This window comes from Pan troglodytes, chromosome 23, assembly GCF_028858775.2.
Source record: "Pan troglodytes isolate AG18354 chromosome 23, NHGRI_mPanTro3-v2.0_pri, whole genome shotgun sequence".
NCBI classification, from domain to species: Eukaryota; Metazoa; Chordata; class Mammalia; order Primates; family Hominidae; genus Pan; species Pan troglodytes.
In genome coordinates this window covers 35,853,150-35,868,591 of record NC_086016.1, presented here as the reverse complement: position 1 = coordinate 35,868,591, position 15,442 = coordinate 35,853,150, and the positions used below count along the sequence as shown (strand labels likewise).

Below are 15,442 nucleotides of genomic sequence, written 5' to 3'. Positions count from 1 at the left end.
CAATTCAGGTGACAACTAGTGTGTCTTGACTGCAGAGCTGTATGAAAATGGGTGGTTGAGAACTGTGTTGGATGCCTCAGGGGGGCCACTGCCCCGATCAGTGACACCACAGTGGTTCTGAAGGCAAATGTAGATGTTTCTCTGCAGCCAGAGAATTTGACTTCACAGCAGGATCAAGACAAACTGAGTTGGCAGGAGTGGACCCTTGTGGTCCTTTCAACATAGTGAACTCGAAGTTTTCAATGTTTGTTTGAGAGCATATTGCATGCGGCTTTTAAATTAGAGTCCACATGATGAATTTTTAATAGTGCCTCCAAGGCCAAGTGCCATTAGGAAGTGCCAGTTTGACAAGCCAGAGGATCACCTTCAGGGAGGAAATTCCACAGAGATGCTCGCGTGGCCCCAGACCCGGAGGGAGGCACCAGTTGCTTCCTGTGTGGTCATTCCCATGGAGCAGGGAGAAGGAGAGAAAGTTACCAAAGTGAACTTTGCAAATGACCTCACATGTACGAGAGGGTGTCTGAGGGGCAGTACCCCATTGCCTCAGGGACCTGTGTGGGATGCTGTGTGGATTCCATTTCTCATGTTACAGATGTTGTACAGTCAGACAGCTAGTTGCTGGACCTTTGTTTTAAAAGGGTTTATTGGAGCAGTACGAGAGTGACTGCAGGCCGCCTGATGATGGCACATTCGTTCATTCATTCATTCATTCATTCAGCAGATACTCACTGAATGCTTCCCATGCATCTGGATATACCTTGAATATAAAGTAGTCATGGTTTATGCCCAAGTAGAGATTAAAATCTAGTGGGCGCAGCAGCGATTAAGCAAGTAATCAATCAAATAATTGTTTAATTTAGAAATTTGATGAGTACTATGAAGAAAACGACCGCAGCATGGGGATAGACAAAGTTGGGGAGGGGGCTGCTGAGGCATAGGATTGTCTGGGAAGAGTTCTCTGAGTTGACAGCATTCAAGATCCAGTCTAGAGGGATAAGGATGCAGTCCAGCAAAGAGCCCAACATAAGCATTTCAGGCACAGGGAGCACACTTGCAAAGACCCTGAGGCATGTTCCAGAAGTGAAGGGGTCAGTGTGGCTGGAGTAGAGCAGAGAGAGTGGCCAGAGACAAGGTCGGAGAGATCGAGGTCAAGTCAGGTGCTTCTAGGTGGAGCAAAGAGTTTGGATTTAAGAGTTGATGAGAGACACTGAGTAATTTCCTTTTTTTTTTTTTTTTTTTTTTGAGGCAGAGTCTCACTCTATTTCCCAGGCTGGAGTGTAGTGGCGTGATCTCGGCTCACTACAGGCTCTGCCTCCTGCGTTCACACCATTCTCCTGCCTCAGCTTCCTGAGTAGCTGGGACCACAGGTGCCCGCCACCACACCTGGCTAATTTTTTGTATTTTTAGTAGAGATGGGGTTTCAACGTGTTAGCCAGGATGATATCGATCTCCCGACCTCATGATCCACCTGCCTTGGCCTCCCAAAGTGCTGGGATTACAGGTGTGAGCCACCGCGCCTGGCCAACACTGAGTAATTTCAAGTGGAGTTTGAATGAGGCTGCTAATGCAGAAGCCACGGGCATGGGGCGATGGTAGCTTCGATTCGTATACTGGCAGGAGAAATGGAGAGAGGACGATGTATGCGAGGCGTGGAATAGCAGAAATTTGCCTGAATTGGAGAATGCGTGGATTGCCCAAGATGAGCTGTTTGAGTGAGGAACTGAGAATGGCTCCCATATATGTGGCTTGAGCAATGGAGTAAATGATGTTGCCCTTTCTGGAGCAGGTTTGGAGGAGGAAATCAGGAGTTGAGGGCTGAGATGCCTGTGGGTTTATCCAGTGGGTATATAGGAAGAAGGTCATTGTACACATGGACCTGGAGCTAAGAAGAGAGGCCAGAGCTACAGGGAGGAATATGGGAGTCATCAGCCAGGAGATTGTTTTGCAAGCTGTTGGCATGGGGGTTTTCACCTAGGGAGAGAAAGAAAGTGTGGATCCCACATTGAATCCTGGAATACCCCTAAAATTTATCATTCAGGAAGGAAGAGGTTTGAGGAAAAAAATGTATGAAATAAGTATTTCAGAGGTTGGAGAAGTGAGTTTACTAGAGAAAGGCAGTAGCATTTCTGAGCAGTTGAGTGCCTATTTGAAATCAGAAATGATTAACTGAAACATATCTGCCAGCCTGAGAGTGTGATTTCCTACCCCATTTGGCTTCACACATAAAGCTGTGAAGAGCAAGGAGGGTTGCATTCATCTGAAGCGTTGGATTTTCCCAGGCTACTGCAGTCTGAAACAAAAAGGGCTAAGGGAGGGGCGAGTACTTACAGAAGGGGATTATAGTAACGAACCGTGGCAGCATCTACGCTGAACAAGAGAGAATACAAAAAAAAAAAAAAAAAAAAAACTAGACCTGGATAGAGAGTATGATAAAAAAGGGCAGTGGATTGGGGATCATGATGACAGTAAAGAATCTATGCAATTGTAGCCTTGGAGGGCTGGCAACGGGATTGTGGGAGATTGTGGGGGGGACTGTGCGGGATATTGACATTTTAAACCATGCAGGTTGTGCTCCTTTGGGTGATGACAAGGCCTAGAATGTGAACCTGGTTCATGTGAAGTGGCAGATATTTTGGGTGGGCATTTTCATCATGGAAGTGAGTGGAGAGGAGGAAGAATGTGAGAATGGTCACGCGGAGATTACAGTTATCAAGAATGGGAGGAGTAAATGACCTCCCGTTTGGATTATGGGCAGTTTCTTGGTGTGATGTGGGGGATTGTATGTACACACACACACACACACACACATACACATATAATTTTTTTTTGATCTGCAGTAGCAATATAGGATATTGCCTTTCACCTTTTTTGCTTTTTTATTTTCTATTTTTTAGAGATAGGGTCTCACTCTGTTGCCCAGGCTGGAGTGCAGTGGTGTGATTTTTAGTTCACTGCAGCCTCAAACCCTTTGCTCAAGTGATCATCCTCCCTCAGCCTCCGGAGTAGCTGTGACTACAGGCAGATGCCACCATGCCCAGCTAAAGTCTTTACATTTTTTTAGAGTTGGTAGGTCTCTCTATGTTGCCCAGGCTGGTCTTGAACTCCTGGCCTCAAGCAATTCTTCCCCCTTTGCCCTCCCAAATGTTGGGATTATAGGCGTGAGCCACTGCACCTGGCATGTCTTTCACCTTTTAGGTTCAGGGAACAGTTTCTCCTGGCTACACATACGTTATCAGTGCAATGCTTTATGAAGCTTTAGAAATGAGCTGATGACTTTCATAAATAATGAAATATAAACATGACATTATTTTAGTATCTTCAAACAAATGATCTGAGGATGAGTTACACATTTTAATATCAACACTAACTTGTAATTTGTACATTTGCATTGGCTATACATGCAAAAAGATTATTAGCTACAATGAGATGGATTCCTTAATATCTATGACATTCTACCTTGCTAATGCTGTAGAATAACTTGCATTTTAAAGTACATTTGCACACTTTGCATATTATGTTCTATGATTGCTTCTGGGTTTTCCATACAGATTATTTTTGTTGATATTAAATGGAAATCGTAGGGCTGAAATACGCTGTTCTTATGTGAAGTAAATTACTGTAACCTGTTGGCTTAAAAAAAAGAATGAGAGCTGTGACCAGTAGTTGCCAAGGACAGGGAGGACGATAGTGAGCCACAGTGGAACAGGGGTCTTCATTAGAGAGAGTGGCAGGAGGATCCAGGAGAGACAGCTGGAAGCCAGAAGGACAGAGGCCCATTTCTTTTCCCTTAGTTGGGTACATGCTTTGCAAGAGGGGAACAGATCTTTCTTTTAGGGGAAGCAGTGATTTAGAGGACAGCTCTACTTTCACATAAAAGCAAGAGGCAGAATGACGTGAGAGGAAGGAGGTTGAACATAAAGAGGAGTTTTCTGATCTCATAGTGTAAGTTCCACAGCATTCCATAGATGGGCTTGGAGGGGAAGGGTGGGCTGAGGGGTATCGTGTGATTGGAGTAGTTCGTATGATAATGAATATCCAGTGAGACTGCTGCTGTGATGGAGACAGTCATTGATCCATTCAATAAATATTTATTGATTAGCTTCTTGTCTATATGCTAGATACTGTGCTAGTAATGAACAAGGCAGCAGTGGGCAAAATGAACAAGTCCCTGCCCTTGTGACACTGATGGTCTGATAGGGGAGATAGACCGTAAAGGAAACAATACGAGAATTTGCGTGCCAGGATTTCCAACCACTAAGTCAGTGTCTTTAGCCTCTCTTAGTCTCAGTTTTCCATTTGGTAAGGTGGGTGTAATGAAGTGAGTGGTGCTGGTGCTCTTCAGTCAGTATTCACTTGTGGGGGAAGTTTTTGATGAAAAGTCGGGCACATCATCAGAGCCGACCCTAGTCCGTAGATGTTTTTGTTTAGTTAGAAAAAGGCACGTGTTGAGAAACTCTGCTTTCATCTCTTAGAAAGCTGTTGTAACAAATTTGCAATCAAGGAAGTCTAGGATGTGAACAGTTTGCCCTACTGCACTGGCGGATTCCTGCCCTGGTGAAGTGAGGAGCAGAGAGGAGAAGGGGTGGCCAGCTCTGTTTATTAACCAGTTATTTACTAAGTGCTTTAGTACAGGCTTCTCAAACATTCGTGTATATATGAATCACCTGAGATCTTGTTAAAATGCCAGTTCTGATTCAGTGGGGCTAGGGTGAGGCCTGAGATTCTGCATATCTGAAAAGATCAGCTGATGCTGATGGCTGTTGGTTCAAGAACCACCCTTTGAGTAGAGGTGGGTTAGTGTAAACATTCCTTGGTCTTAGATGCTGGTCGCAGGGAGAGGCTTAAAACTAACCCTGGAAGACCTAGATCCTTTGCCCAGAAGGGGTTTTAGTCCAATGAAGAGAGATCAAGTAATGCACAGGAAATGATTAGAAGATAATTAAGTGATTAGGAGTGTGCTGCTGACTCCTGTTGGAGTTGAGAAGCAAAAAGGGAGAGCCTCTGGGACTAGACTTGACAGAGCAGTCCCATAGAAGCAGTGAAGACTTGATTCTACTGACGTCCCAGAGAGGAGGAAAGACATCTAGGATACAGTAGGCAGGGCGGGAGACTGTGTGTGTGTGCGTGCGTGTGCACGCGTGCATTGGAGTGTGGCTTGGGTAAAGGTGTGCAGTAGGAAAATAATAATGACAGTAATACAAATAATGATAATAAAGCTAACATCTTTCAATAGTCCATCTGCCATAGGACCTGGTTTTTTTTTTTTTGGAGTGGGACAGAGTCTCGCTCTGTCGCCCAGGCGGCACAATCTCCGCTCACTGCAAGCTCCGCCTCCTGGGTTCATGCCATTCTCTTGCCTCAGCCTCCTGAGTAGCTGGGATTACAGACAGCTGCCACCACGCCTGGCTAAGTTTTTGTATTTTTGGTTGGGATGGGGTTTCACTGTGTTAGCCAGGATGGTCTCGATCTCCTGACCTCATGATTCGCCTGCCTCGGCCTCCCAAAGTGTTGGGATTACAGGCGTCAGCCACCACGCCCGGCCTATAGGACCTGTTTTATAACAAAACCTTGGTGATGTCCAGCTCTTTCTCTTTAGGTGCTGGGACAGCACCTTGTAAGAAAGGTTCACTGAAGACGAGTGACAATGTGTGAGTGGCAGGATTCAGGCAATCTTCTAGTTAGAATCAGTGGTCCAAATCCTCCCACTGTTATATGCACCTAGGATCAGTTTGGGATCCTAAGCAATTCTGAAGGGTTTGAGCCATTTTTTTCCCCATATATATGTGTGTTTGTGTGTATATGTGTGTATATATTTTTTTCTTAGATTTTTATTCCTTCTTCATGTGCAGTATTTCTAGACAATCCACACATCTTGAACACCCATGAAAAATTATTTCTAACATCCATGATGCTAATTAAAAGACAGCCTCTGGTGCTGATGAGAGATAGCTGGAGCACACGCTTGGAATGTAGGCTTCTGACTGGAGTCTCTCAAATGGTAACTAGCCATCCCTGGAGGGTGTATTCCCAATTAGGACACGAGAGATGTTAACTCACTGCACTGAGCTTGTAAATTAAAGCTTATATATATATAATATATATGTATATATATTAAAGCTTATATATATATACACATATATATACATGCATATATATGCATATATATTTTATACTGTCTGTGCTGAGGTATTTTGAATTGCAAGCAATATAATTAAGACATAGAGATCAAAACTTTTAAATAACATTTATTTATGAGATGGAGTCTCGCTGTGTCGCCCAGGCTGGAGTGCAGTGGCGAGATCTCAGCTAATTGTAACCTCTGCCTCCCCGGTTCAAGCAATTCTCCTGCCTCAGCCTCTCCAGTAGCTGGGATTACAGGCATGCACCACCGCGTGCAGCTGATTTTTTTTATTTTTATTTTTTAGTAGAGACAGGATTTCACCATGTTGCCCAGGCTGGTCTTGAACGCCTGATGTCAGGTGATCCACCTGCCTCGGCCTCCCAAAGTGCTGAGATTACAGGTGTGAGCCACTGTGCCTGGCCAATTTTTAGATAACTTTTAAATTGTAAAAGCAATGCAGGCTCCTTGTATAAAATTTCAGGAAGTATATATATATAAATATGTTGAAATTAGTCATATTCTATACCAAAAGATAATTTACAACATTTAAGCCTTTTTTTCTTATATAGGTATATAGGTTATTTGTACACATATATAAAATTTATTGCTTTGGACTGAAGGATACTTGTGATCACATTATATAATACATTTAGCTTTGAATCCTGTGTTTGTAGCTTAACAGATCAGCCAGGCATGGTGGCTCATGCTTGTAATCGCAGCACTTTGGGAGGCCGAGGCAGGTGGATCACCTGAGGTCAGGAGTTTGAGACCAGCCTGGCTAACATGGTGAAACCCTGTATCTACTAAAAATACAAAAAAATAGCTGGACGTGGTGCCTGGCGCCTGTAATCCCAGCTATTCGGGAGGCTGAGGCAGGAGAATGCGTGAACCCAGGAGGCGGAGGTTGCAGTGAGCCAAGATCACGGCATTGCACTTCAGCCTGTGCCACAAGAGAGAAACCGTGTCTCAAACAAAAACAAACAGATCATGGTGATTTTTTTGGGTTCATACAATGTTCTTCATAAATGTAAATTTCATTGGTTAAGACAGATGGGAGACGACAGATGGAGTACGTGTTTAGGAGGAGGAGTTGACCAGCTTGGCCAAAGAGTTGGATCTTGGAGTTGAGGGAGAGGTGTTTAGGGATGACTCTTAGACACCTGGGTTAACAGGTGGGGAGGCCTCCCTCACACCAGGGAGCAGTAGGGAGACAGCAGATTAGAGGCTGGTTTTCCCAGTTAATTCGCCAACATTTGCACATGTTCGTGATGTAATTTCCAGCCCACCTCCTGTTTCTTCCTTCCGTTCTTCTTGTGTTGATTTCTGTGTTGACTTCCTGGAGTAACTTCTGATATAGATTGAGAGTTTTCTTAAAAATGTGTTTTTAGTACACAGAGGTGTCATTTAAAAGTGAAATTCATGAAGGAATATTTTTTACCTGCTGGGTTTAATTTCAGATGCCCGTGTTATCATAAAAGGGGAACCACCATAGATTCTGTTTTAAAACTTTCTACAAATTGTATGTGTTGATATTAACTTCTGCAGATAGAGAGAGGAAAAGAGGAAAGTAAGTATCTTATTAAAGAGTTTTTTTCCCAGTGTTATTTGAATATTATTAATGCCAAATGAGTTCAGTTCCTATCCTCCTCCCTTCCTTTAAAAGTTTAAATTTGTCTATAGCTTTTTTGTGTGTGTGTGTGAGATGGAGTTTTGCTCTTGTTGCCCAGGCTGGAGTGCAATGGCATGATCTTGGCTCACTGCAACCTCTGCCTCCCAGGTTCAAACGATTCTCCTGCCTCAGCCTCCCAAGTAGCTGGGATTACAGGCGCCCACCACCATGCCCAGCTAATTTTTTGTATTTTTAGTAGAGACCGGGTTTCACTATGTTGGCTAGGCGGGTTTCGAACTCCTGACCTCAGGTGATCCGCCCGCCTCAGCCTGCCAAAGTGCTGGGATTACAGGTGTGAGCCACTGCACCCAGCCCTTGTCTATAGCTTTTTATTGCCTTTCTATTGTACTTTTTTCTGGAATGAGAGTTAACAGTTATGATATATTTCACCCTGAGAAAGAAATAATCATAATATTCAATATGAAGGATTTAGGTTAAAGTAAAAGGAAAAACACCCTCTGGCAAGAGTTCTTAGGATCAATTGCTGAGGGAGAGCAGAGCCTGAGGTGTTTTTGCCTCTTACTAGTAGTGTATAATCCTTGGCCAGTTAATTAATCTCTCTAGGCCTTAATTTTCTCATCTGTACAGTGGGGACTGGAAATAGTGTTTATCTCATAGGTTATTTTGAGAATTACATAAGAAGCTATATGTGAAAAAAATATAGAAAAGTGCTTGACATATAAGTGCTACTTACTGCTAGTTGCCTTGACTTATTGCTGTAAGTAAACTGTGAAAACAAAAATTGTGATTTTAATGTTGTGATACAGTCAGCCCTTCATATCTGAGGGTTCCACATTCACAGATTCAACCAACTGTGATTGAAAGTCTTCAGGAAAAAAAATGGATGGTTGCAACTGTACTGAACACGTGCAGACTTTTTTGTCATTCTCTAAACAATACGGTATAACTATTTATGTAGCATTCACATTGCCTTCGGTATTTTTTGGTTAAGTTTTTAAAAAGTTTATTATTACCATTTTGAGATGGAGTCTTGCTCTGTTGCCCAGGCTGGAGTGCAGTGGCACAATCTTGCTCACTGTAACCTCCGCCTCCCAGGTTCAAGTGATTTTCCTGCCTCAGCCTCCCAAGTAGCTGGGATTACAGGCACATGCCACCACACCCAGCTAATTCTTGTATTTTTAGTAGAGACAGGGTTTCGTCATGTTGGCCAGGCTGGTCTCAAACTCCTGACCTCAGGTTATCCACCCACCTCAGCCTCCCAAAGTGCTGGGATTACAGGCATGAGCCACCTGTAATACCCGGCCTGCATTAGGTATTATAAGTAATCTAGAGATGATTTTGAGTAAAATATATAGGAGGATAGGTGTAGGTTATATGCAAATACTATGCCCATTTGTATGAGGGACTTGAGCCATCTGTGGATTTTGGTATCTGTGGGGGGTCCTGAACCAGGCCCTCACAGATCCCTAGGGAGAACAGTAACTCTGGAAGGAGAATTGAGTAGGTGGATCCTTCAGGTTTAAATCACCTATCTGGCATATTGGGCAATACCTATTTGTTGGAATCTGTTTTCTACCCAATCCTGTGGGGGAAGTGTGGGAGTAGAGAGAGATGAAAACCTCATTAAGGGCCAGGTGCGGTGGCTCACGCCTGTAATCCCCGCACTTTGGGAGGCCGAGGTGGGTGGATCACAAGGTCGAGAGATTGAGACCATCTTGGCCAAGATGGTGAAACCCCATCTCTACTGAAAATACAAAAACTAGCTGGACATGGTGGCGTGTGCTACTCGGGAGGCTGAGGCAGGAGAATCCCTTGAACATGGGAGGCGGAGGTTGCAGTGAGCCGAGATCGCACCACTATACTCTAGCCTGGCGACAGAGTGAGTCTCTGTCTCCAAAAAAAAAAAAAGCAAACTAATTAAGGCTGCTTTTCTGCCCTCCAGGAAGGAAGGATTGCCCCTGAAATGTACTTAAATTATCTTTGATAAGCACTTCATCAAAGGCTCTCTCATTTGAGCCTCAAAGCAACCCTCCAAGATAAGGGGTATCATCTTAATTTATAGATGAATAAGGAAGCTTATCCAGAGACAGGGGACTTGTCAAGGTCACAGCCAGTCAAGTGCAGCATCTGGGCTTGAACCCACATCTATCTAACTGCACAGCCCTCTTTTTCTGCACTTCCTTCTCCTAAGAGATTCACGGGTCTTGGTGGTTCTCATTCTCTGTGACTGGTGGAATGTGTACGTAGGGTTTGTTTTCCATGCTTTAGACTGAACATTCCCTAGAGGGGACTTTTTTTCAAGTCAACATTCTCTGTTCAAAAGGATTTTGCTTTTTTCAGTTTTACTTTCTACTCTACACCCTCTAGCCCCGTGATCTTTTATCTGTTCCAAAAGAATTCCATTTAGAAAATCGTGTCAGATTGGTTGCAGAAGCAGGCTCAGCATTGACAGTTGTGATCGGCTCCATTAGGTGTTTATTATTGGCAACTCACTGAACATAAACTCCTGAAGCTTGAGAGGGTGGCCTTTGGATAGAATCTGATTCCATGTATTCATTTAACAGACAGTTATCAGGCACCTGCAGCTGACAGGCAATATGCTAAGTTTTAAAGAATGCAAGGTGGATCTGATGGGGTGGGTATCTGTCTTCTGGAAATGCTAAGGCTGGTGGGGAAAGGAGTCAGTCCAACCAGACCACTGTCATGGCGGTATAAGGGTTACCCAAGAGGGAAGGATGCATTTGGGAATATGGAAGGGGAGAACCAAGCCAGCTGTTTTATAGACATCTGTTCCTTGGGAATCTGAAGCTTTTTATAGCTGTGTGCAATGGGTGAGTTCCGCTCTGTTAGGGAAGCACCATGTGGGTTTATCTTTCTTTCCACTTATAGTCAGCGTGACACCTATGTCAGGAGGTGGGTAGAGATGAGGTCTTAGGGTCCATTGGTTTTTTAACTCCTTTGTAGGTTTCATGATTCCCTGGTCAAATAATCAGGTGAAAGATCATGGGCCATCCACTTTGTCTGCACCAACCTGCTCCCTCTTCCGTTGACACATCACGGCCAGTCTTCTGCCGTGGTCTGAGGATATGCCCTCCCCAGGCTGTCCGTTTGTTCTTATTCCCTTCTCTGCATGTTTTAATGGTTTCTGTGATTCTCTGGACCTCTTCTTCCATATTGAGGGTGGAAGCTATGAAGACAGTCCCTAGTGAGTGTGTTTAGGCTTTCAGTTGTGACTAGGGTACAGTCCCATGCAGATGGAGGTGGTGGCCTCTCCCATCTCCTTGCCTTGGCATGTGCTCTTTAGTCGATACCATTGCCTTTCTCAGTCTCCTCTGCCCAGAATGCTGGAACTGTTCTGCCATCCTGACCACACACAGGGCAGTCAGCACCTTTATCTGCCCTTCCAGAGTGGTCCATGCACATCTCAGCTTGGGGTTGTTATAGATCTTTTCTGTTGGTCTCTTTCATTAGACTACACTTTTTGAATCCATCCTCTGGTCTAGTCTTTTTTTTTTTTTTTGAGATAGAATCTCGCTCTGTCTCCCAGGCTGGAGTGCAGTGGCGCCATCTCAGCTCACTGCAACCTCCGCCTCCCAGGTTCAAGTTATTCTCGTGCCTCAGCCTCCCATGTAGCTGGGATTGCAGGCGTGCCACCATACCCTGCTAATTTTTGTGCTTTTAGTACAGACGGGGTTTCACCATGTTGGCCAGCTGGTCTTGAACTCCTGATCTCAAGTTATCCACTCGTCTCGGCCTCCCAAAATGCTGAGATTACAGGCGTGAGCCACTGCGCCCAGCCTATTCTAGTCTTCTTTTGAAACACAGCACATGGTTCATACGTGGTACATAACAGGTGCTAACTAAATGCTCCTTTAAGTATGTTAGTTCAGGTCTCGAAGTTAACCTATACTATAAATTGTGCGTGTGTATGTGTGTGTGCGTGTTTGTGTGTGTGTGAGAGAGAGAGCTTACAATTTTTGTTATTTACTTATTTATTTATTGTCTCAGTTTTGAAGACTGCGAGACGGCAGCATCATCTCTTGGGATGAAAGGTTAGCAGGAAGCCTAGATCAGTTGAACCCCTTTCAGGATCTATGAGATATTTCTCTTCCATAACTTACACCCATCTCCAGTGCTAAGAACTCAGGCCTTCCTCTTTGCTCTTCCTTTCAGAGAGTATTATGAGGGAGGCCGAGGACTTCATGCTCCGGACAGAGAAACGGCGCTGGGATTAGGGATTGCCACTTCTGAGAGGATGCTGGGAATCTGCAGGGGGAGACGGAAATTCTTGGCTGCCTCATTGAGTCTTCTCTGCATCCCAGCCATCACCTGGATTTACCTGTTTTCTGGGAGCTTCGAAGGTAAGAATGGAAGCCAAAGTGAGAGGGAAGGAGGGAAGAAAGGGAACATTAGCTGTCATAGAACCCTAGAAAAGAAACTCAAAGCCATCTAATAGGAATATGTATTTCCAGTCATGGGAAGTGACTTGTCTAGAATCACACAGGTAGTTGGCAGCAGTCAACAGTGTGAGGAGAAAAAGGGAAAAACAAGCAAAATAAGGCATACCTTGATGCAGTGGGAGTGTGGTGGGTACAGAAATGTCAAATCAAGTCAATTACTTTGTCGATAATGGGAGAAAAGGTTGGGCCCTGGAGAAATTACTGAGCTATTCATGGAGCCATATGTTTCAAGAGTTGGTCCATCTTTTCATTCATTTATTCACCCATTCAACATCGTGGTGGTGGTGGTGGTGGTGGTGGTGGTGTTGTTTTTTGTTTGTTTGTCTGGTTTTTTTGTTTTGTTTTGTTTTGGTTTTGAGACGGAGTCTCGCTCTGTTACCAGGCTGGAGTGCAGTGGCGCGATTGTGGCTCACTGCAACCCCTGCCTCCCGGGTTCAAGTGATTCTCCTGCCTCAACCTCCCAAGTAGCTAGGACTACAGGCACCCGCCACCACACTCTGCTAATTCTTCTATTTTTCGTAGAGATGGGGTTTCACCATGTTGGCCAGGATGGTCTCGATCTCTTGACCTTGTGATCTGCCCACCTTGGCCTCCAAAAGTGCTGGGATTACAAGCGTGAGCCACTGCGCCTGGCTGTGTTGTTGTTATTATTGGATGCCTGCACTAAACTTGGTGCTGAGAATATGGAGATAACAGATCTGGAGATTCACAGGATAGTGGAGGAGACAGATAGGCTAAGATATGATCGCGGCACGTTGCGATGCGCGTTGTGATGGAGGAAGGCAGGGTGCTGTGGGAGAGGTTTGTTGGAGCTGTCAGACCTGGGCTGGGGATGAAAGATGATCAGTTACATGAGGGGCCGAGCGCAGGGAGGCAACAAAGGATTTGCTCTCCCCAAACAAATAAAAACAAATGATGATCCCTGCTACTTTCCAGAAATCAGTGGGAACAGCAAGACTCACCATTTTTCTAGCCAGCCGTTTCAAATACAGTGCAATGTTTTGCCTGTGAAGATGGTTTTCTAGGCTTCAGAGAGAGAGGGAACGGCAGTGGTGAAGAGCTGACTTTATTTTTATTTACCCCCACACTTGAATTTCAGAAGGAAGATCTCAAATGAAAATCTGTCTCAAGGAAGTCACAACTGTGTTTTTAAACGTTTCCTTTATGCATAATTTTATTGGCAGCTCAAGGCTACCTTTTAATTAGGATCTCCACTTCACTTTCTGAGATTTGCCTTGAGTTAGCTAGACTGAATATAAACAAGGTGAAACTGTGTGCCTGTCTAGCAGGGAGGGCTCAGGATGCTCAGCCCAGTGCCGAGGCCGGGTGACACACCCCTATCCCTGTTCCCACCCTTCAGGTGCATCCCTGGAGCAGTCAGAACCTTCATCTAAGCAGGTAGATAGAGCCAATTATGCCATGGCAGTGGATGGGAAGTTTTCGGAAAAGAGACTAGAGAGAGGAAGGGGAGGTGATGTTGGTCTTGATGTAAGGAAACATTCTCCCAGAGATCATGGAAAAGCCCTTTTTATAAAAGCAATCAGAGGTACCACCCGTGCTAGTATAGGTTTAATAAGTAGAACATCGACTTTTAACTAAGCTGCTAATAATAATAATGGTATAACAATGACAGTGATGACAGACACTGTGATTTTGTCATCACAGTGATGACGAGAGTACAACTAGTATTTTGAGTATTTCTACAGGCCAGGTATTGTTATAAGGACTTCTACATATGTTTACTCTTTCTTCACAATGATTCTTTGTGCCAGGTGCGTTTAATACACCTATTTTACAGATGGGGGGGATGAGGCAGATAAGCTTCAGTGATCTGCTCATGGCCCCAAAGGCGGTCAAGATGGAGCCTGGATTGGACTCAAGAGCTTGAATTTTTAACTGCAGTACCATGCTATAGATCGGGGCCTCAATGAGTGATTGAACTTTGGTCAGGGATTTGACAGGGTGTCACACAATCTGGGTGAGGAAAGTTGTAGAATTTTGATTTGCACTCTTTGGCAGAAAGCCAACCCAAATTGATTTTTGGTGAAAAGGGAATTTGATAGTTAATAGGATTTGTAAGTTCAGAGGTAGGTCAGGCTTCAGGCAGAGTTGGATCCAGGGGCTTATAGCTAGGTCTCCCTCTATCCCTTTGTTCTATTTTTCTCTGCCTTGGTTTTTCTCAGGGTGACTTTATCTACATAGAGGAAGTTTCAGGCTTGCATCCTGTCCTCACCAACCCCAGTAGAAAGAGGATTTTTTCCTTTTGCTAATTCGCTAATATTGCCTCTGATTGAATTGCCTGTGGTAACTCCTCCTGAAACCAGTCACTGCGGTTATGGGAGGGTAGCGAGGGAGGCTGGTACTTTTTTGTTAACTTTAAGCCCTGTGCCTATTTCTGGTCACAGGATGATGGAGAGTTGCTTAAAACACGTTGGGTGAGATTGGGTGACTGGGATGGCCACCAAAGGCAAATGGCATGGTTTCCCAAAGAGAAAAGATTAGAAGTTGATCTGGATTATGGAGAATTCATAACTGTCTGTGTTTATGGTTAGATGTGTTGATGGTCAATTTGAAGGCAGCTTAGAACCATCGTGGCCAGTGGAGTGACTGTGATCACTAACTTTGAGCAATTTCACCAGACTGGCAGATAGATTATGGGAAACTGGAAAGATCATGAAAATACTTTGAGGCAACATGACAGACTAGGTGTAGGTGCTGTATCTATCAACATGATCCTTTAGAATTAACCCCACACTTGGGACCAAATCACGAGCTGCATTTAGTAGGGGCTGGGTGATGTGGGCATGTTAACGCAGTATTTTAGCTAGGATGACAAAGGCAACAGATTTCTGTTACTGAATGTCAGTTAGTGTGCATTCGGGCTGCCGCATTTGTATTTGTGGACTGTATGCTGTAAGGACAATCTAGATGAGGCAGCATGCTTAGGAAAATCCAGGTGAGTGACAGTGCCTGTTCAAATCTGGTTATGTAAGAAATGGTGGGAAGAATTGAGGATGTTTACCTTGGAGAAGCAGAGGCTCAGGGTGTACATGCTCAGCTTCAGCAAACAGACAAAGGGCTGTCGCCTGAAAGAAAGATTGGGATTGCTCTGGTGGCCACAAACCTATGGAGGGACGTGGCTAGGAGCCAGATGTCAAGCTCCTCATAATGAGGATCATGCTGACCAGAGCTGGAATGAGCTGCCCAGGAGGCAGTGAAATACCTGGCATG

At 44.5% G+C, this 15,442-nt stretch overlaps 1 protein-coding gene and 1 long non-coding RNA gene across 13 annotated transcripts in view; one reads left to right on the top strand and one right to left on the bottom strand.

Moving 5' to 3' along the window:
- Positions 1-15,442, top strand: part of LARGE1 (LARGE xylosyl- and glucuronyltransferase 1) — an 851,853-nt gene that overhangs the window by 150,178 nt on the left and 686,233 nt on the right. For 11 of the 12 annotated variants that reach the window (XR_010156081.1, XR_010156082.1, XM_063808040.1 and 8 more), the window contains one exon: positions 11,925-12,112. Coding sequence is in view for 9 of the 12 variants with exons in the window: in XM_063808040.1 (XP_063664110.1) it covers positions 12,007-12,112 (106 nt within the window). In the remaining 3 variants the exon portion in view is untranslated. Of the gene's footprint in view, positions 1-11,924; positions 12,113-15,442 lie in introns of those variants that run through there. The other variant, XM_054675919.1, reaches the window with a different exon arrangement.
- The window catches only part of LOC104003753 (uncharacterized), a 59,042-nt gene that overhangs the window by 10,591 nt on the left and 33,009 nt on the right, over positions 1-15,442 (bottom strand). The window lies entirely within an intron of this gene.